General features: G+C 43.9%; 1 protein-coding gene across 1 annotated transcript in view; it reads left to right on the plus strand.

Annotated features, from left to right (window-relative positions):
* The window catches only part of LOC124790053 (serine/threonine-protein phosphatase PP1-alpha-like), a 581,605-nt gene that overhangs the window by 215,844 nt on the left and 342,020 nt on the right, over positions 1–23,741 (plus strand). The window contains exon 2 of the mRNA XM_047257612.1: positions 7,416–7,621. Within this exon, the coding sequence (XP_047113568.1) occupies positions 7,416–7,621 (206 nt within the window). The remainder of the gene's footprint in view (positions 1–7,415; positions 7,622–23,741) is intronic.

A 23,741-nucleotide genomic window follows, 5' to 3' on the forward strand; every position in this document is an offset into this window, starting at 1 on the left:
CACTCGACAAGTTAAACAGACTAAGTAAGCCCTCGTGCGAGAGCGCCTTAGGAGGAAGACAACTCCTTTGATAAAAGCTTCTAGCGCCCCAATCAGAAAAGAAGACCGCAGCGATAGGAATATGAGAGGAGAACTGGGGAGAACGGCGACAATTTAAACGGTCATCCTTACGGGAAGGACTACCTTTATTAATGTTATAAAATATAGTAGTCCAATCAGGAAATCATATCCATACCTACATTTACATACACAGCCCGCAAACCACTCTTTTGATCATGGCAGAGAGTACTTCGTACCAATATCAGTGATTTCCCATCCTATACCCTTCGTATATTGAGCAGCCTTGATAAGCATCGTAATCTCTTATATTGTTCTCATGATGCCTACACGAGATATGCGATCAAGGCTGCAGAATTGTTGCACAAGCTTCCTTATGTACTGGGTTTCTAAATTTACGCATACGGATTTCGTGAAAACTGCGTCGCCTTTCTTCAGAAGACTGTCATGTAAGCTCCCCAACATCATTATTACACTTCAGTAGTTAGTTAGTTTGTTTGTTGCAAGTTCCACAGATAATTTGAACGAATTAGTTTATGGGGTACGAAACATGTATAGTTTCAACGTTAATATATTTTTCAGTCCTGCTTCTGCAACTACACTTAAAACTAGACTTTTTCAACACTCAGCCGGTTTTAAACAAAAATTCGTCTATTGAATAGAAAGAGTTCTACGTAAGAAATTAGTTTAATTTTGATTCAAAACTTGCTTTGCTATCTGTCAGACATTTTATGTTATTGGACAAAATATCCAAAATTTTTGTTAATAGATATTGAACTTCTTTCTAAGCTACAGTCATCTCTATTAACTGGTAATAAGTCATTTTTTCATTTAGTATAGTAGGTATGAACATCACTGTTCTTCTGAAATTGTGATTGATTATTTATGACAGATATACAAATATGTATCTCATCACCTAAATCGTGACTGCATATACTGCGTAAATGGAAAGTGCTAGTGATTTGCGGTTTTTCATGAATGGATTGGTAGTCAGGGGCTCGTACTGTTAACCAATAAACAAATTGTAATAATACTTACTAAGTGCGTTTTTGCAGACTTACACTTTTTTAAATTGAACAATGTCTATTTATATTGTGCGAGTCGTTTACGAGATATCGTATTTTAAAAAGTTTCCACACAGGCACTTGTCTGTGCCACTCAACCTGCGTAGCCGCAAGGAAGATTTTGTGATGTTTACTTAGTATTCTCGTGCGTTCCTCGAGGTCATTGCGATCTGCTAGTCATTTAGTGTGAGACAGTCCAAGTAGTACGTCGTGAGTGGACAATGGGCTATACCAATGCAGAAAAAGCAAACATGAGCATGGGGTGTGGAAAGTGTAGGAAGAATGCAGTTCTTTCTTGTACGGTTTTATGCCGCAAGATATCGCAATAGACGTCAACCATCTCGTCAATTACTTATCAACCTCTTCAACTAGTTATGTGAAAGTGGGAATGTAACAACCAGACAATGTAACAGAAAGAAAAAAGTGACGACAGAAGTGGGTGAAATTAATGTTCTGCTGCTGCTGTTGCAGTTGATTAGTACGTTAGCACCCGCACAATCGCACGAGGAAGTGGCATGAGTCAGGAAGTGTGCTACGCATTCTCCGTCGACATAGAGCCCATTCCCATCACATCTCTCTCCATCAAGAGCTGGACGGAAACGATTATGAGAATCGCATTAACTTATGTACATGGGACTTAAGACAGATGTATCATGTATCTTGTTTAGTGATGAAGGTACATTTACCAATCATGGCCAGGTAAACCACTGAAACAAGCCCTATTGGTTTGCTGACAATACCCGTTGGTTTCGTCAGGTGGAATGTCAGCGACCATGGAGTGTAAACGTGTGATGTGGGATAGTGAAGGCCGGTGATTCATAGACGGAACACTTAACGCGCACGTGTCGCAGCCTCCTAACGCACCATCTCCCACGGATGCTATAAATTCCTCTGCAGACTAGGAGGAGCCTGTGGTACCAACATGATGCTGTGCAGCCGATAGAGCACGAAATACTACGATATGTCTTCGCAATTTGTTTCCAAATCGTTGGATCGGACCCAGGGGACCCGAACCTTGACAGGCCCAGTTCCATGATTTGACGCCTGTATACTTTTCCCTGAGGGGGGAAGCTGAAAGACGCTGCCTGCAAGGACATACCAACTACACCCGATGATATGTAACGTGCTCGGTCATCTTCGCTGAAATGCTAGCATGTGTGCAGCAGTCATCCGATACCAGACTAGAAGCGTCCAGTACCGGTGCCGCTGGTCATTCTGATCACAGCCTGTGGTGGTCAGTTGTCTCGTTACTCGTCAGAATCAACGGAACTTGTGTTTGCACTTGTGTTGTTCTTTAGTGTGTGCTACCGCAGGTATTGTACTAGGCCGGTGTGGGAACTTTTCAAAATACGATATCACGTAAACGGCTCGCACAAGAAACCTGCAGAGAACATCACAGACATTCTAATTTTCCCTACTTTCAGTTTGTTAATATCAATAGGCATTATTCCAATTAAAAAAGTGTATGTTTGCACAAAAAATATCCTTTCTAAGTATTATTACAACTTGTTTCTTGGCTAACAATACGAGCCCCCTTACTACCAATCCATCCTGTGAAAACCGCATATCAACAGGACTTTTCATTTCCGCAATATTTGCGGTGCATGTTTTAGGTGATTCACCTACCGCAGAACTGCTTACATTAGAAAGCAAAACAACAGTTTGTACAGACTCTTCTCAGTGTGGAAAGGAATACGTCAAAGAGCTACTCTATGTCCCCTACTTATTTGTATGGAAAACATGCTTGGTCCCATTATTTATTTGCTACAATATGCAGATGGTGGCTGCTTATATACTGCACCTTTCAGTCTGGAACTGTGTTGATCGTGGATGGATAATGGTACTCATCTACTATCTGAAAGGTCGATGAGGAACGGTGTCAATTTGTCGCGTGAAAAAATCTTCTTTATCTTTCTTTACACGAAAACACCGAACGTAACTATTGAATACGATAAGCCTGGGTCCTTTTAGATTGGTTCAAATGGCTCTAAGCACTATGGGACTTAACATCTATGGTCATCAGTCCCCTAGACCTTAGAACTACTTAAACCTAACTAACCTAAGGACATCACACAACACCCAGTCATCACGAGGCAGGGAAAATCCCTGACCCCGCCGGGAACTGAACCCGGGAACCCGGGCGCGGGAAGCGAGAACGTTACCGCACGACCACGAGCTGCGGACGGTCGTTTTAGATTTAACGCACGAACATCAGCAAAAATATTGGGGCCTCTTCTGGATATTAGACTATCCTGGATTAATCACGTTAATTATAAGTCACGAAAACAGAAAAATCTCTGAATGTCTTAGGTGCCGCAAGTCGTATGTGTTCGGTAGCCCAACCGGGCATCTTCTTCATGTTACACTACGGACTGTTATGCTCTGTTACTGACTACGAAAATTTTCCATTTGTTAATTCTCCACATTACGTACGAAAAAACTAACTGTACTTAAATTTCGGGCTGTTAGGAAGTGTCTAGGAAAAATGGACAGAGAGGGGTATGGGTGGAGGTGATGGTTAGGGGCAGGCGGCATGGATAAAGAGAGGAGGGAGAAGAGTTGGATAAGGAGTGAGGGGATCGGTGGATAGAGGGAAAGGAGAAGGGGAATAGAAAAGGGGTAGGAGATGTTAAGAGAGGAGGCAAGAGGAGATAGGGAGAGAGTGGGGAGGAGATGGAATAATAGACATTTGTAATAAATAAATACTCTGGCAATGTCGCGTTTCTCGGCTAGTCCTAAAATGCAGTAACCGACGTTTCGGCCATGTTGCAGCGGCCTTTCCCTGGGCATAGACTAAAGTATTGGGTAGTTTGTACTTTAGTGAACTGCATTTCTAAAGGTGTCATAAGGTGAACGACGCCACGTTTCTCAGTGTTATTGGCTCTGAAAGGCCACTGGTCGGTGTAAGAACGGAGGGAGGGGATATGTCTCAGAATATTTGTGGGTGACACGCCTGCTAGTAATTGGTAGCCCGCTACGAGTCAGCGACAAGCTTCTGTGTGGCGTGTTCTCCTGCAGTTGGCCGCTGCTCTGTGATCTCTCGCGGCCCGTCGTACCGCGATCGCTGGCATCCAGGACGCCAGCGACTTGTAGTCGCCTTCCCTGTTAAAGTTCTCAGTGTGCCTGAGGATTTCAGTTGCCTTCCATGTTTTGCGAGTGTGCATCCACGGCCATCCTGTAAATATTAGTTCTTCTTGGAAATTAATATCCTGCCCACAATCACGCTGGTTTTCCATTAGGGCCGATTTGTTGTGCCGGTTTGATACATCCCCTGCAAAGCACCGTGCTTACTCCATCACCGACTCCCTTGAAATAAGTGCGCCACGGGAGTTGATTTATTTATTTTCCGTATTTAACTTACTACTGAATTTAGTTGTTATTCTTACTATTTTATTGCCATACTGCTTGATTATAAAGATGTCAGCAACTTTTTCCGTTCTTGTTTGATGCTGTTGTCACCGCTGAGGTGGTGAGCTCGGGCAATCAGTGTGTATAGGACGGTTCAGTTCTGCGCCGTATGAGAATAGGATTCGGCGAGTAGATAGCGACTGGTGTGGGTAGGTTTCCGGTAGACGTTATGCTCCAGTTTGTCACCGAGAGTTTCGTAGACCTTCCAAGTTCACGAAAAGAACTGCATCGTCATCTTCCTGTTATAGCGTGAACTGGACGTTCGTATGCAAACTGTTAATATACTGCTGCAACTTACGCAACTATGCTTCTCCATGAAGCTACATGACGACTGTGTAGTCCACGTATCACAACCGACAGCGTGAGCAGAACTCTGCGGAGCTAAAAGCAGCTCGCTCAAATGCCTGAATGAAGAAATCCGTCCACCTGTTCTGAATATTTACCCCGTTAGGTGCAACATGTTGACCACAAACATTATAGCACTAGATCACCGATTTTCGATGAAGTTAAATGATCGTATGGCATTACTGGTTGGAGGAGCAGGTCTGTGTTTGTTCAGGCACGTGCTACGAGTCTTTCTGTTTGACGACACTTGGACGACTTGCGCGTCTTTGTGATGGAAGATGAGATGAAATGATTAAAGCAATACAAACATCAAGTCCCCGAGCGAAGAAAATCACCGGCCTGGGCATGGGAATTCAACCCGTGCCCTAGCCATCTAGATGCAGCGATGCTAACCACGAGCTAGGACACACATCAGATGGTATCCGTTCGTGATTGGTGCTGATAGTCTCTTCTACTGATATGTTGGTGAAGAGAGACTTAATATCAAGGGTGTCCGTTACATCCATTTTCTGTGCGCGACCACGCAGCTGCTACGGTCGCAGGTTCGAATCCTGCCTCGGGCATCGTTGTGTGTGATGTCCTTAGGTTAGTTAGGTTTAAGTAGTTCTAAGTCTAGGGGACACGGCATTAGGAAGGTGTACCAGTTTCTTTGGTTCTTCAGTGTAGTGTTGGTGCAAGCTGATAACTGTTACGACGACAAGCTCTCCACACGAAAGCAGCCAGAAGTTTATCATTCTGACCAAAATGATTTTAACGGGCTCGACAATCTCTAACCCGCTGCTGTTCGCGAGGTACTACATGAAGTCGTTCAGTGGCCTTCCTATGAAGAAGTGCTCGCCATTATGTGTCATGATGTTCACGAAACACGCCACGCGGAATTTAAGTACGACAAGAAAGTTCACGCGCAACTTCCAAACAAAACCACTTAAAATATGCAAGCTTCCACCAAATTTATCAATAATGCAACTGCTTTACATTTATGATAGGAGGGGGGACAAAACGTAAGATTTTCTTCATCGTGGAACGAATTTGCGTAGAGCGGTCTAACATTGGTGTGCACTGCAAGAAGGTTCCCGAGTGACTCTTAGAGGCACAGAACCTTATTACAAATCCCTCCACAAAGCACGGAAGATGCTTAATTCCTATTGACTGAGGATTTAGGCAGCCTATTGGAACAGCTCGCGCGCTCACACTTTCGGTAATTCCTAAGTCATCCAATAGAATCACAGAGAGCAATTTATAAAAGAGATTCTAATTTCACAAGTTGCGACATCGTCGCGAAAAACAGTGACCCCTATATGTAATAAGTTTCCTTTAATTTACGTCTATGGTCACAAACTTTTTGTTAGCAGATTACCGGTTTCGGTCTTTAATGACCGTCATCAGATCTGTTTCATAAAAACAAAGTCCTAACGTACTGCAGCCATAGAGCATATTTTAAACAGTAGTACTACTGACAACATGACTCGTGCATGTGATGTGATTTATATGTATTTGACGATGCTGGTGCTGATTCCGCATTTAACAGTTGACTATGCCACTATGGCTGCAGTGCATTAGGACTTTGTTTTTATGAGACACATCTGATGATGGTCATTAAAGACCGAAACCAGTAATCTGTTAACAAAAAGTTTGTGACCATAGACGTAAATTAAAGGAAACTTAGAGTCTAATTTTACGAAACCAAATTTAATTTAAAAAAATACGGCTTATTCCCGGAAATGAAATAGTAATTGATTCAATTTCAAATTTCTCTTGTGGCTCCTTTTATACAAAGGCATGCACACTGGGAGATACGTCACATGGTTCATGATTACACAGGAACTTTCCCAAGACACATTTTACACAGTTTCTAATAAAATAAAACAGCCACACTTTACATATGTCCTCCATACACTCTCTCACTCTCTCAACAACATTCACACAACAAAGCATAATTAAACAATAATTTTCTAAATTGCTACTATTGCATCAGCAGCTATTGCAATGAAAGTAAACGAAAGTCTACAAAAATTAACTTCTATGAACTGAATTCTTTTTGTTACAGTTTCAACTGATACTATAGATGAATACAGTATAGACTCTAGCTTAGTTTTGTAACACCATGGTTTTAGGTAGAATTTAATATTTCGAAAAGTATTTAGGGTATTGAACTGAGATTTTTACGGTGCGGTATATGCCCGCGATAGCTAGCGCGCGGTGCCCCAGCGGACCGAGAAAGCTGTCCTCATGAGCGAATTAAAAAGCTCTCACATCAGGTACTGGGCAAGACACACTACTTCACTGCAAGGTATTCAGGTTTAGAATAATTTGCTACGTTACAGCAGTACACGCCGAATTTTTATTATGGCGACACCAGCCGCAGAAGCCTCCTTATTTATGAACGAAATTTCAGTCCAAAACTGTTGTTCAAGCTGCTCCTTCTTTATAATGGTCTTGAGTAGAGCCAAAATTTGGTATTTGGTGTGCAGAGATTTGGCAGACTATGTAGAAGTTAGAGAGGATGATGAGGAAAGTGTGTGTGTGTGTGTTTGCGTGCAGGCGTCGCTGGCGGAGTGGCAGGTACGCACGCTGTGCCTGTCGACGCGCGAGCTGTTCCTCCAGCAGCCGATGCTGCTGGAGCTGGAGGCGCCCGTCAACGTGGCCGGCGACATCCACGGCCAGTACGACGACCTGCTGCGGCACTTCGACAAGCTGGGCCACCCGCCCGCCGCCAACTACCTCTTCCTCGGCGACTACGTCGACAGGTCAGTCCCACAGCTGCTGCCGCTTCACAAATAACACGTGGCATCGATATTTTGAAGAATTACTACCGATATTCATACACTGCTGTAAGGCTGTCGATACAGCTAAAGCATCGCTGCATTTCCATGAGTACAGCTTCCATAATTCTTTTTTTTTTCTTTATTGTATTTCAATTCCCCATCGGGGCGGGCTGGCAGAAGCATATTCGCTGCTCTTCAGCCGAAAGACATAGAACATGCAATTGAAGACATTTAAAAATAATAAAGGAGAAAACATGGTGTACTTAGATATAAAAAAGGGGAACATTATGGAAGGGGCGACTGTAAAATGGAGATAAAACAGTCGAAAAGTAGCGCAACAATAAACCGCTCAGTGAGACAGTTAAAAAAACACAAGGCGCAGTATGACCGGAGCATAAAAGTATCGACGGATGGCATAGCACGTAACAATCACCAACAGTAGCACTAAGTACAAGGCCAGCACACAATTAAAATCACACCTCTCGACGCACAGGAGAACAGCACCAAACACAACTCTGACATGGCACACTGATGACGATGATCAAAATGGAGGATCTGCCAGGCACAAGGAGAAGAAGGGAGGGGGGGAAGAGGGGGGAGATGGGCAGATGGGGCGCCAAAGAGGGCCAGGGTGGGAGGGACGTGGGAGGGAAAGAGGTGAGGATGTGGTGCAAGGTCTCAGGGGGGGGGAGGAGGGAAAGCCGCTCTGGGAGGAGGAGGGGAGAGGAAATAGGGGGCCCTGGGGAGGGGGGGGACAAGGCCAGGTTGTAGTTGGAAGGAAGGGTATATGTCACGGCGAATTTCGTCATCCAGGAGGAGGAGCCGCTGGAAATTGCGCTGATGAAGAAAGTGGAGGGTGTGGAGGTGGAGAGAGTGAGGAATACAGTGATATGGGTGCAGCAACAGGTGGGGGATGGAGAGGGAGGAGGAAACCAGGGGGTGGGTGGGGGGATCAGGCCTGTGGACAGTGTAAAGGAGTTGGAGATGTTGGAGGTAAAGGAGGAGGTGGGGGAAGGGGATGAATTCATACAGGAGCCATGTTGGGGAAGGGTGGATACAGAAGGCAAGCGGAGTGCATGGCATTCGATGATTTGGAGGGCCTTATAAAAGCGGGTGGGTGCAGAGATCCAGGCAACGCTGGCATAACAGAGGATAGGACAGATGAGGGATTTGTAGGTGTGGAGGATAGTGGAGGGATGCAATCACCATGTCTGGCCTGACAGGAGTTTCAGGAGGCAGAGGTGGGAATGGGCTTTCTGCTGGATGGTCAGGAGGTGAGGGGTCTGGGTGAGGTGACGGTCGAGGGTGAGGCCAAGGTGTCTCAGGGTGGGGGTGAGCTGGATGGGACGACCATAAAGGGTGAGGTAGAAATCATAGAGATGGAAAGGGCGCGTGGTGCAGCCTATGATGATTGCCTGGGTTTTGGAGGGGTTTGAGATGGAAGAACCACTGGTTACACCAAGTGGTGAACTGGTCAAGGTGGGTTTGGAGGGTCCTTTGGGACCATTGAAGGGTAGTATAGAGAGCCAGGAAGGCGGCGTCATCAGCGTACTGGAGGAGGTGGACAAGTGGGGATGGCTTGAGTATATCAGCCATATACAAGTGATAAAGGAGAGGGCAGAGCCTTGGGGGACACCATCGATGGGATAAAAGATACGGGATTTGGTGTTGTGGAGGGTGACATAGGAAGAATGGCGCAAGAGGAAGGAAGCCACCAGACAGACAAAATTGATAGGCAGGGTGTAAGTTTGGAGTTTAAAGAGGAGACTGGGATGCCATACACGGTCATAGGCATTTTGAAGGAAGAGGGAAACAAAACTGGTGGAGCGACGAGAGTTAAGCTGGAGGGACAGAAGGTGAAGGAGGTTAAGGAGTTGGTCTTCAGCAGAGAAGGAGGGTCGGAAGCCACATTGGGTAAGGGGGACTAGGTGGTGTTGATTAAGGTGCTGATGGATACGGCGGGAGAGGATGGAATAATTTTACTGGGCATCGAAAGTATTTAACCAGTCTCTTTCATGTCTGCTGCCAAGAGTAACAAAACCAAGATACAGGAAATACCAGTTTGTATACGACATTTATGGTTATTTACAGCGTGTCCAGAATTAAAGTTGCAATTCCAAAACCCTGTAGAAAGAGAACTACTGCTTACAATGAGGTAAGGTTTGAACAGCATATTATTGATGCATGAGCGAACGTCACGGAAAAAAACTAACGCAAATATGACCAATAGATGGCGCTGTAAACGTCAGAATATGCACACAAACGGATGCGCTGCACAAGGCTGTTCCTCATGTTTGCGTCAGAGACACCCAACCAAACTGTCTCCATGAAGGATCGCGCGCTGCTGGTTTAGCTCTTGTACAAGAACGGTGATCATGCGCCAGTAACCCCGCAGATGTTCCGGACACTCAAGGATATGAAGAAAGGTATTGGTCCGAAGTCTGCTAAAGATCTGGAGAAAATGAATACAAAATTCGAAAAGACAGGTTCTTTTGAAGTGCAATGAAGCAGAGAGAGGAAAGAAATTAATCCGACATCTGTCGAAGATGTGGCCACAGCATTGCTAGAGGGGTCGAGCGGTGGTGTGCAAACATGCAGTGAACGTTCGACGTGTCTGCGAGCTTGGTGCATAAAATCCTATGGAACACCCTGCATTGCTGTCCGTACAAAATCATCCATGTTCAGGAGTTGCTCCCTGCTGACCTGCCAGCAAGACAAACGTTCACTCTGTAATTTCTTGCTCGCATGCAAGAGGACAATGAATGGCCATGGAACATTCTGTGGATAGACGAAGCTCATTTCCACCTCCAAGGACATGAAAATATGCAGAATTACAGAATACAGGCGACTGAAAATTTGCACCCACATTAACCGGTAACACGTCATTCTGCAAAGATGACTTTGTGTTGCGGGTTGACTACATCGTTCATCATAGGGCCGTATTTTTTTTAGAAAACTTGAGTCGTGGGGGCCCTGTTACGTTTACCGTAACTGGTAAACATCATAAGAGGCTTTTGCACACCAAAGTCATCCCAACCCATCAACAACATGGATGTGTGAATATCATCATTTTTATGTAAAAAAGATGGCGCTCCTCCGCACATTTCAGAGCCAGCGAAGCGGCTGCTGCGGAGGCAATTCAGAATTCCGTCATTTTCCTACAGCCTGGCCGTCCAAATCACATGATAACACACGTTACTTCTGGCTGTAGGGTTATACGAAAGACGTGTTCAGGGGTCCAATTGCGAACGTAGCTGCACTGAAAGTAAGCTTTGTGCAATGTATTTTGAACGTGACCCCCGAGACACTCAGAACTGTTGTGGAATATGCTATTGCTCGATTTCAACTAGTGGCAGAAAACGGTGGACAGCACACTGAAAATGCCTTGCGCCAGTACCACGACTATTGAAAACCGAATGTAATTTTCCTTCTTATCCGGTTCTTGACCCAAGGACAATTAAAAAAACGATTTTTTCCTATCCGATATGGTACAACCATACTGTGGTGGATGAGCTTACCCAAGTAACTGCGCCACAATTATTGACTACCAAACTTGTGCAGTCATGCACGCTGAACCATTACGAATGGTATAATGTAAAACTCAAACCATATCCGTTGTATTACGATTCATCTGCGTTTTGAGGCCGACCCTATTTACGCCAAGACTCTTGACAGCGCCGTCTATTGGCAAATTTTTCGTTAATTTTTTTTTTTTGTTCGATGATGTTTCCCTCTATGTCAATCAATTTCTGCGCAAATTTGACGTCATTCTGAGCAGTGGTTCTCTCTACACAGCTTTTTAAACTGGAACTTTAATAACGGACGCCCTGTGTATGGTAAATATTCAATAATTTTTGATGAAACCAATTTGTCTTGTAGACCATAAATTTCATGTATATCACACTTACTCGTATTTTTAACTCGACATAGACATTGATCAATTCGTGAATTCCCTGTCTGCTGTTGACAACACACACTCACTCACCCTCACACTTAACTGTGAAGCGCATGAATGTCTGTGGAGGAATGGCAGCTCCTGGCTCATGGTTCAGCTTCGAACACATCAAGCAAGAAGACCGCTGTGTTGTGCTATACAACTTAAATTTCTCCTCAAGATAATATGTGAAATTCATGCGAGAAATTGTCGCTGCCGTATGATGAAAGACTTAAGTTCGAAACTAGTTAACGGAGAAATAAACTATTCTTCACAATATACTATCTGATCAAAAATATTTGGATACCCCGAAGTATGCTCAATTGGCCACTAGATGGCATGAGAAGCGGACCCGCTAATACTAAAGGAGGCATTGATTTCTGTGTGGAAAACTTAGACTAATGCTGTATCACTGCCAAATTACGAGTACATTGCTCGATGGGACTTGGAGAACACCTACAAAGAACTGCTACAGTACAATACAGTACAGGAGGTAACTGAAAGAAATACTCAATAGGACGAACCGAAACGACGCTGGTACAAAAATTACTGTCAAGTCACCGCGATTCATGAAGATTTCCTCAACATTAGAAAAGGCGAGACATCATTCCTAATGGGGTGTGTGTTAACCACGGACTACGTGTATGCTCTACAACGTGCTCTCATACTGCCACCAAGATTTGTACGCGTTCTTGTGGTAGGACGTTCCATTCCTCTCCCACCACTGTTGACAACTGATGGATGGTCGTTGGGGCATGAGTACGAGCTACAGTGCATGTCTCCAACACATCCAAAACGTGGTCAATGAGTTTTAAGTCGGTAAAAATGGCAGGCCAGCCCATTCGTCGAATATCCTCACGTTCCAAGGGCTCCTCCAGCAGCGCAGTTCTGTGCGGTCGCGCATTGACGTCCATAAAAATGAAGTCAGTGCAGCATGCACACCTGAAAGGACCGGCATGGGAAGGAGTACAGTGTCCCAGTAACGTGAAGGGGCGAGTGTACCCTGTTCAGAGATTTTAGAGATCACTACGGACATGCAACAATGTGCCTCCCTGCACCATAACACCTTGTAAGGTTCGTGTCTGATCAACAACTACTGTGTAAGCTGTAAATAACTTTGGTTTAATGTTGCAAACTTATCACAGAAATGCACGCATTTACACAGTTTATAATGTGACAATGTTACGACAGTTGTCAAACGAACGCAGCTCGTCCTCAGAAAGTGAAATAATCCTAAACACAACAATGGTAAATTTTAACCAGAAGTTTCTTTACAAAATTTCTCTTACGACTATGTCCTGATGTTGGCCAGTACTACGATAAATCATCCGATTCCAGTTCAAAGTTTGGTACTTTTTAGGATGACAATCAAGTCTACGGAGGATGGTTAGTTTTGTGATAAGTTGAGCAAAGATTACCCAAGGTCGCTCGAGTTTACAGTGGACGCAAGCAGGTGAACCAGCAAGTTTATGCCTCTGCGTGCGGTATTTACCTTAGCTGCGATGAGCTGTCGTCTTCATGGCTGCTCTCACCCACTGAAATTCCTATAAAATTTAATTATGCCTTTGCTGATTTTTTTCAGCAGAAATTCTCCCTATCTTTCTCGCGATGCGAGAAAATATGCGCTCATCCCTAGTTTTGGAATATAGCGATATGCATGCGCATGACTGGAGCAGCGTTCATATTAAAATGCCCTCTCAGTCCTCACAAAGACAATTAACCAACTGGCTGGTTCGCTTCTCCACAGTGGGAGCTCAATGATGCTACAGCTAATATCTAGCTGAATGTCAGCCGCAGTGAACGCAGTGTTCACTCAAATTTATCCTCTGCGCGTACAGAGCGTTATGCACTCCGTTCTGCACTTGCCGCGAGTTCGGAGAAGAGTCCACCAAAATTTCGCTCTCTTTTCGTAGCCGAACTCTCTCACCACCCAGGTTCTTTCTTTCTCCACGTCACGGCTTTTTTCGACCGATAAGAGCGTTCCTCTTATTTTGTGGAAACTCTCTACCAATCGCAAGGGCCCTACCGTTGAACTGCGTCGAAATCTCGGCACTTTACTCCTTCCTAGTTCGTTTCCACGAATCCGAAGTTTCGTGCCCACTCACATGTGTACCATTCGCTGTTAACGTGATCAACTGCATCACTGGTTTTGTTCGTATCCACTTGGAATAAGAGCTTTCCGTAGTGCCTCCCGGGGTGCAGTCTTTTATGTGTGCCCGTGCTGGCTTCCCCACAAAATGTTTCCTCTCGCTGCTTGTTTCACCTTCTGCTCATTGACATGCATTATATAGGAGGGGTGTGTTAATACTGTCGATTGAGTGTCATCCCTTTTGCATTACATACTTATAGGCAAATCTGCTCATTGCTGCCGAAGTAAGTTAGGTGTCATATTCAGCTTCCCGTTACGGTGTATAAAACTCTTATGAAAGGTGCGAAATTGACAGTCATTTATTCTGCCACCTTAAAACCTGGACCATTAAAACTATCATTTTCGCCAATGTCCTTGGGTGTCTTCAAGTGTTCCCACAGCTCATCGAATGAAGAAACCTCCAGCATTGTCGAATATGATTGTTTTCGTGGACCAGGTGTTTTGGTGTTGGCAAACATACGAGGGTCGGTCAAAAAGTAATGCCTCCCATTTTTTTTCTACTTAAAGAAATTAAGTTAAGTGAAAAATTTGAATTTGGCGCCATTCCTCAAACCTTCTTCTGCAATCCACTGCAGTAGTAACTTTCTGTGTCAACAGGTGGCAGCACAGCAGAAGTTTGTAAGATGGCCGACATCGATGTTCGTTTGAGACAGCGTTGTGTGATTGAATTCTTGAATGCAGAAGGTGAAACGCCCATACGCATTCATGAAAGACTGAAGAAGGTGTATGGTGTTGTGACAGTGGATGTCAGCACTGTTAGACGATGGGTTCGTCGTTGTAAGGAAGCTGAAGGGCAAACACCGTTGACTGATGAAAAGCGGAGCGGCAGGCCGGTGAGTGCAGTGACTCCACACAACATTCAGCAAGTTGATGACATCATTCGTGGTGACCGTCGGGTGACTGCAGATGAAGTGTGTCGCATTATTTCTCTTAGTAAAGGCAGTGTGATCACGATTATTAAACAATTGGGGTACTCAAAAGTTTGTGCACGGTGGGTTCCAAGAATGTTAACCGATCAGAATGAAGAGGCAAGGAAAACAATAGCCTCCCAACACTTGCAGCGCTTCTGCTTGGAGGGAGATGAGTTTCTGAAAAAAATTGTGACCGGGGACGAAACATGGGTGCATTTTTTTGAACCCGAATCAAAGAGGCAGTCAATGGAGTGGCGTCACACAAGCTCGCCGAGGAAGAAAAAATTCAAAACTGTGCGATCGGCAGGGAAAGTTATGGCAACAGTTTTCTGGGATACAGAGGGTGTGATTCTGGTTGATTTTTTGGAGCAGGGATGCACAATAAATTCTGTTCAATACGTCACAACCCTCAACGAACTTAAAACACGTCTTCAGCGAGTTCGCCCAACAAAATCAATGGCACATGTTCTTCTTTTGCATGACAATGCAAGACCACACACCAGTCGTCACACCTCTGACGAGATTGTCAAAATTGGATGGGAAGTTTTGCCTCATCCCCCATACAGCCCTGACCTGGCACCATCAGACTTCCATCTGTTCGGGCCACTAAAAGAAGCTCATCGTGGGATTCATTTTGAAGATGAGGAGGCCGTCAAAACATCCGTGCGTCAATGGCTTAGGAAGCAGAGCTGTGATTTTTACCGTGCTGGGATACATGCCCTTGTTCAAAGATGGACCAAAACTGTAGAGATGGGCGGAGATTACATTGAAAAATGACAAAATGATCCTCAATGTTGTGGTTTTCAACCTATGTAATTGCATTTAAATTTCCTGACAATTAAACGTAGAAAAAAAATAGGAGGCATTACTTTTTGACTGACCCTCGTAATGTTGCATGAGCGTACTGACTTCCAGCTATTTGAACATGGTACACTCAGCAATCAGCGTTATTGTGATATGGTACTCTTTCCCTGGATTCATTTTTATGGATGACAGTGTGGGACCTCATCAAACAGCACATGTAGGAACGACTTGGACGTGATATATTCGGCGAATAGCCTGGCGTGCCTCTTTCCCCGAGTTAAATACCGTCGAGCACGTGTGGGATGCATTGCGGTGACGTACTGCAGCAGGCCCACAGTCACCAACAACCATCCAGCAGCTGGCAGCTACGTTGGTGGAAACACGAAACGCCAAACCCCAAGACCTCCTTACCACGCTCGTGGTAACACTCTGCAGAGTATGCATTACTGACCCTAGTGATCATACAACCTATTAAGAATTATGTCCCGTCTTTTGCAATGCGCAAGGGACCAAAAAACTTGCGGCGACTTCAGTGTAATTGTTTCTTTGAATAAAAGTGTCATTTCTATTCGTTCTGTTGCGTATTTGTTTTTGTTACCTTCTGTACTACATCTTTGTTTCTATGTTAGCCCAAGTTCCATCGAGCTTTGTTACTTGGCAGTGAGAGTTCATGAGAAAGTTACTTTCTTAAGTGTTGCACACTGTCTAGTGTTAGGAAACTCTGACAGAGTTCCCGTTTGGCGTAGACTAAAATGTGATGTATTCTTAAGATTAAGTTTGCTTTATGTGTTCAACTAACTTCAACTACAAAATAGTTTCCCGCATGTTGACGATTCGATAATGTTGTCAAGAACTGTATTTTCGTAAACCACCGGTAGATCGTGCGAATAATTTGTCGCCGAAAATAAAAAGGAAAGGGAAACGTAGTGCAGCTGTTCCAGAACAAAGTGATGTCAGTTCCATTACGGTACAATGATCAGCTTGCGCAGTGAACGAAATTTAAGATTATACGTGTGTTCTGTGCAATACGTGGCAACTCTGCACCACGTCTCCACATGCTCCTGCTGAACTGTCAGTTCTGAACTAATTATGAACAGACTACGGCAGACGGTAGAAAGAGGCGGCCAGCAGTGCACAGTACGGTTGGTACAGCGGAAGATAAATGCCGATATTCACTATAATCTAGTACCACGGTGACTCTATACCGACCAATATTCGAATAAAAACACTGCAACAAAATGAAAAAAGAACACAATGAAGTCGTCGACCCAGCAGACGGATGTTTTTTTGATACACTCTTGAGGACATATGCAACAATCACATCGAGGCTGAATGATGTTTTGGATGTACCGTGCACTGCCCAGTGTTCCCTAACGATCACCAGAGGAGAATGGCCATTGTAGGACATGGCTCCCCCCCCCACCCCACCCCCACCACCAACACCAACACCAACACCATCATTATCCCGGGTGTTGGCCTTGTGTGCTCCTGCCACATACACTTCAGACGTTGGCATTCACCTGCAGGATGCCACATACGCATACGGCCATCATCGGCCCAAAGCAGAAGCGACTCTCGTCACTGAAGGCAGTCTCCAGTCGTTCTTCCATTCGTGCCTGTTTCGACACCACTGGAAGGAGCTGCACAATGTTGGGGCGTGAGCGGTACAAGCCCAAACGGCAGGCAGGAACGTAGCGTGCTTCACAGAGACGGTTGCAAATGGTACTTGGTGATAATCCCTGAGTAACAGTGCCTCCCCCCCCTTTTCTTTTAAGTCGCTGTGCGGTGGCACTTCGTAAGACGCGACGGTCTTGGCGTGCATCTCCTTGTCGCTACTGTCCGGACCCAGGCAGACGGACACATGCACCTTCTGCTGACCACTGGCCACATCGATGCACTGTGGAGACCTCTCGACTCACGTCTAACACATTAATGGGCTATGATCACTCAGCCTCCCGCAGACTCGCTTTACGTGCTCGCTGAAACACTGTCACTTGCCCAAACGGTTCACGTCCACTCTGCCACTGCATGCTACCAAAGTTGCAGACACAGGAGGAGCTTCTGGCTGGTTCTGAAGGTGAACAACTCCTGCGAAACTTGCAACATTGCACAACTGATAATGCAGTTCCTAGTTTGTTTGCAGCGCTGCGCTTTTGCTCATCGCATTAACTGCCCTCTCATTGTGTCCCGTGCAAGTGTGGTGGCTTTCCTCAGTCATTTGCGTCAAGGTGTTCCTTTTTCATTTTCCAGTAGTATATATGGATATTTCGATATATTGGTGCCAAAAGTTGTTTTAAAATTCAGATTATAACTTATGATTGCCTGCGTTATTCTAAACTGTAAGGAGTCGGTTATATGAATTACTAAAAATGAAAGAAAATCAAATTTAATTATACATATTTACATATAAACAGAGAAATCTAGAGGAAAACTTATACTGCACTATAAGGAAAAAATGTAGAGAAACGATACATAACCAAAATTATTCAAAATACCGACAATATGAATGAAAAAATCATTTGCAATGCTTATCTCACAAAGAAGTTGCAAACAACTGATTTGTTGGCATTTACTGCCTTCACTTTACTTCTCTGAGGAAAACCGTTTGATTTAAAATGCTTCCACACATCACTTTTGAGAAGGATTTCCTTTTTTTGTCGTCAGACTGTAAAACCACTAACATAAACACACAACGAACTGCACAAACTGAAGAGGTTTCGAGAATTACATTTCAGACATTTCTGCCAACCTCAATTACAAGTGGGAGGAGGTTACAAAAATAGACTACCGACAGCTGTCAAAATCTCTCCAAGAACTTCACAGCAAAAAACTGTAGGTAGCATTCTTATGTTGCAAATATATCAATATTAAAAGAAAGTAGAGCTGAGTTTTCTCTGCTATGAATCAGATGATGGTGATGATGCTATCCGAATATAGCGCCCAAGTATCGATGTTACCGTCATGTCAATCGTACAAATATCGATTATAAATATGGAGTAATTGATTTAGTTATATCGATATTTCGATATGCCAGTGCCCAATATTACAGGTCGAAGTGCTTAGAGAGTGTAGAGCTGCGTCGAGGCCTGGACGCTGCCACGCAGCAGCAGTAAAACTCCAGTGCAGAGCGGTCACGCCGTTTGCCGCAAATGCACGACCACCTAACAGCCTGTGATAGCCTCGGTGCAAGAGGCACCCGAGTCTGGCGGCGAACCAAAGACCCTCGATGTAGGATGCAGTGTCAGCGGCCCTCGGATTCAAGCCTGCGGTAGCGGACTGCGTACACGGAGGGGAGGCAGCAGCTCGGCAGTAGTGAGATCAACTCGTGTAGACGCCCTGGAGTTGGTTGAAGCCCACAGCTGGAAAGCACCAGTTCAGCTCCCGGCAGCATGAGGACTAGGCGCAGTGCATAGACCTGCAGCTAGCCGACGTGGCTTCCAGTAGTTTAGTAGGAGTGAAGACTGGATGACTCTCGTCAAGTTAATGACTGGCGTGGAGTACTTCACAGAACTGGTTGTGGATGATGACAACTACTGCATAGCTGGAGCACGAAGCGTGACTGTTGGTGCCTCGTACTATGCTGCGTCGACAACAAAAATGGCTCTGAGCACTATGGGACTCAACTGCTGTGGTCATTAGTCCCCTAGAACTTACAACTACTTAAACCTAACTAACCTAAGGACATCATACACACCCATGCCCGAGGCAGGATTCGAACCTGCGACCGTAGCAGCAGCGCGTCTCCGGACTGGAGCGCCTAGAACCGCACGGTCACCGCGGCCGGCTCGTCGACAACATTCCAGCTTCGGCTGAAGCCAGCGGGGCTACTCGTGTGGCAACCAGTCTCACTTTAGTGCCATAGCTGAGATTTCTGTCATGTCACCTCGCCCTCTTTCAGCTTCTGGGCGACAAATATAGTGACAGCTTTCTGCCCATTTAGCCGAAGATTATGGTAGCCGATTTGAAAGGCAGGGGCGCAGAAGTAGAAAAATTTGTTATTCAGGTGGTATAAAAGTGTACTTGAGGAAACATGGCCGGCCAGTGTGGCCGTGCGCTTCTAGGCGCTTCAGTCTGGAACCGCGTGACCGCTACGGTCGCAGGTTCGAATCCTGCCTCGGGCATGGATGTGTGTGATGTCCTTAGGTTAGTTAGGTTTAAGTAGTTCTGAGTTCTAGGGGACTGATGACCACAGATGTTAAGTCCACAGTGCTCAGAGCCTTTTGAGGAAACATGAGGTAGATTTCCTTAAATTTAGGCAGTTCCTGAAAATATGAGGTGAAATTCACAAGCAGTGCTCATATTAAAGAAAGGTGACGTGACAAAATGGAAAAATTAGCGGGGAATAAACTTATCCACCTCTGTTTATGAACTACATGTAAGGAATAGTTGACAGCAGGAGTGCCACAACAGCGTAGTGTTTATTAATTGTAGGCAAAGTGAACTAATATGCTTCAAGGTCTGGTGCAAGTTTTTTTCCGACTGACGCCATTTTGATGGCTTTTACGTCATGTGTGTCCCGTGTAGGTGACTATAATGAGTGTGTAAGTAGTGTGTTGTTGTTGCTACTAATGTTTCTGATGATGATGATAGTCCTCATGCTTAATGATGCGGGTCATGTTGATGTGGATGAAGATGACGATGACGTTGGGGATTATGACGACATTGATGTGGATGATAATGATGATGATGATGATGATGATGATGATAGGGAGGAAAAGTGTGAGAGGAGCGAGAGGATGAAACCCTGTACTAGCACCTAATGTGCTCCTCTGGAATTTGACCCGGGACTTCATGCCGTGAACTCTGCTCGCCTTGGTGGTTACAGAATACAGGCGAAATTTCTCTCACCGGGAGTCCATCCGGGTGCCTCTATGTCACCATCGCACTTGCCTACATTAGCAACTTTGGCTACAGAGAACCGTTATTATCTGATGAACAATTGTTGATCGTATAGAACAAAAAGGGAGTGTATCAAAGAAATGGGTCTTAATTTTGTAGATACAGAACAGCTATCGATAGAGTATCTCAACAAATATGTGGTAAATACTAATCAATGTGGTAAAGAGTAAGTAGCTATAGGTATGGAAGGAAGGACTATATACTGGAGAAACATTTACAAACAATTCTCCTCCTCAACTCTCTTCGATAAATGCTAGCTATTTACACTATATTTTTAATCAAGAACAAAAATTGGAAAATGGGGCATCGCCAAAAATTAATCTGGAATGAGAGGTTCAACATATTGCTATATGCTGACTATAAAACTGTAATATAAGAAGCACAACATGAAATGCACAGATCTACTCACCAACTACAAAAATTTCATTACAAAAGACGAAAATCATAGCTGTTACCGAAAGAAAGCACAAAACACTAAGATCGTGTCCCAAATCGAAATTTACAGGCCACATGTTTTAAACATTTGTGATGTGAAGTAACATATCAGTCGATAGAGAAACAGTTCAAAAAAAGTCAAAGATTTCAGAGAGTACAAGGCATATCGTAAGCATATTTAAGAATGACGCTTTAACAATAGTCTCCTGAACTGCATGATGTGATGGCTTCACTAGTTCTATTTTACGACGGTGAGACTTTGGTTATAAGGAAGGAAGATGCAAGAACTGAAACGGAGGTATTGTGGGCTATGAGACCAGACAAAGACTGCGCTCTGAAGCATAGCGAAACGCAGTGGCGCTCGTAAGACGTGAACTGGGGCGGAAAGAGTCAGTAAATGACATAAAGCAGTCTAGCAGGAGAGGAAGGAATGAAGATTAGAGTTTGACGTCCCGTCGAAAACAACGTAATTAGGAACGAAGTAAATGTCGAGGGAAGTGGCTATAAAACACACATAAAAGATGGCAGAGGACAGCCTGCCACGAATAGAGCGCTACAGTACAGGCGTAGAGGAAAAAGAAGAAACTGAAGGCACAGAATGATGGATTAAGACTTGGATAGACAACTTGCGTAATTCGTAAGGAAAAAAGCGTACTAACTATGCGATGTTCTGTATCAGACTCAAAACTACTAATATTTTCTGCTCTTCTGCAGACTATATGCTGTATATTCTGTATTATGTATGACAAGTCAAAACTCTGTGGCGGATAGATACTCTAACTCTGATACCGATCGGAGCACGTCTCGTGAACCGAATTAAAACTTCTCTCGTTACAGGCACTATCGCTGCCAAACTTCAGCGCAGCGTGTAGTCTGCACAAGAGCGGGAAACCAAATCCCACTAACAAGCCTAACTGGTACTGCACAGTGAACCACACGCAGGTATAAGAGTTACGTTCGGCTTGGCGTAGAATTTTAATTTCACTTACGTAATCAATATAATGAACACAAAATTTTACGCAAAATATTTGAACTTCTGAACTGTTGGGTATAGACGAAATGTCAGACAAAAAATAATTCTGCATTATCTTTTTTCGAATGCTGTTCAAATTGAAATGCACCGCCACATTACACAAAGTCAAAACAGAAACTGCAGACTGACTGCAAAATTTCCGTTTCAGGGACGTCATTAGTTTAATTCTGATATTCTATTTACGTTACCAAAAGCAATCCAGGGTATTTTTACTTTTCTGTTTATCTCTTTTGCTGTCCATCCAGTTGCTGCCTTCAACTGTCCTAAATATCACACCACATCAATTGATTCTAAGAATTATTTGTTAATTATGCTAGTTTCCTTCCTAAGGGCTGAATATACATAATTTTGACCTTATCATGACGGATTTTGAGGCTCAAGTTCGAACTTACATTGTTAAGTTCGTGTAATCCTCTCTATGGGTTCAATTCAAAAAGTGGACATGGGCATAAGAAAATGTTGTACTCCGCTGTACAACCTGATGGTTGCTACTGTCATCATTCTTATTTGAATTTTAGCTGCCTGTTCAAGTTATCAGATCTTTGGTCTTTGTAATTTACAAGGAAATATTCCCAGGTGTAAATAAATGATCTTGATGAAATTTGGTTAGTATGTAGAGGGTGAAAGTACTGCAATACGTATTTTTTCGTTTTGGTCCAAATTCATTTTGAAGAGGTAAAACACACCCCAAATGGTTTACAGACATCTTCGAAGGATGATGTATAAAAAACATGTTTCATACAAAAGTTGAAATGTAATTAGCGTTCTTGAAAACTGCATAATAATTTTTTGTAATAATTTTCAATTTTGTAATATAATCCGTCATCAGTAATTATTTTTTTAAAAGTGAAGACATCTGTTACAACATAAATAATGTACTGTGTTATGCACTTAGGTCCATGCAGAGTGGCGGGGCGAGACGTGACTCTAGTCTGTACACTGACAATAGCCTACCTTCAAGACTAGACACACATCGTCCCAGTACTAACATAAATCGTTAAATTTTAGTCCAAGACGTACAATCGTGTGAGTGTAATAGGAACTGGGCACAAGCTACGCATCCGACTAAAACAGAAGTACACAGGTTACGTGCCCCTATTACATCATACACACTCTGTCAATACTACACTCGTCAATAGTATTGCAATGAGTTGAAGTGGTGAATGGGCAGCACGCTATAGTACTAGTACGTCTCCTTATAGTAATTTGGATTTGATTGAATCCTGTGCACACTGCATTTTATCTGAAACATCAATAGGCTTGTTCAGTGAGCCGTAGCTATTGCTGCCGGCCGGAGTGTCCGTGCGGTTCTAGGCGCTACAGTCTGGAGCCGAGCGGCCGCTACGGTTGCAGGTTCGAATCCTGCCTCGGGCATAGATGTGTGTGATGTCCTTAGGTTAGTTAGGTTTAATTAGTTCTAAGTTCTAGGCGACTGATGACCTCAGAAGTTAAGTCGCATAGTGCTCAGAGCCATTTTTTCGTAGCTATTGCTATTGACAACAACAGTTCAACTTCACTCAGTAAAACGTACTTTATAATCCGTAACTTGCACCGACCATGGCGTTAATATTTACAGTTTAAATGATTAAAACCTCTCAATGAGAGCAATCAACTTTATAACCCTAAATAACTATAACTACCGCTGGTTATGTACGTTATACGCGATAACGATCGGTATAGTTTACTTCTCGAATATCTTTTGCTCACTACTATAAAACAGAATCACCTAAACATGCGTAGTAAATATTTACCGTGACTAACATTTCACTTACTAAAGGTAAATGTAAGCTGCGTGCGCCCTTGTTCAGTTAACTTTAATCAACAATTTCTTATTACGATAATTCCGAATTTAGCAACCGAAGTTATAATTTTATTACAAACCAGCGCACAGCGACAATTATCTCTGCAATGCTATTAATTCTCTTACGATGCGTAAA

The sequence above is a fragment of the Schistocerca piceifrons genome, chromosome 3 (genome assembly GCF_021461385.2).
Source record: "Schistocerca piceifrons isolate TAMUIC-IGC-003096 chromosome 3, iqSchPice1.1, whole genome shotgun sequence".
Classification (NCBI taxonomy): domain Eukaryota; kingdom Metazoa; phylum Arthropoda; class Insecta; order Orthoptera; family Acrididae; genus Schistocerca; species Schistocerca piceifrons.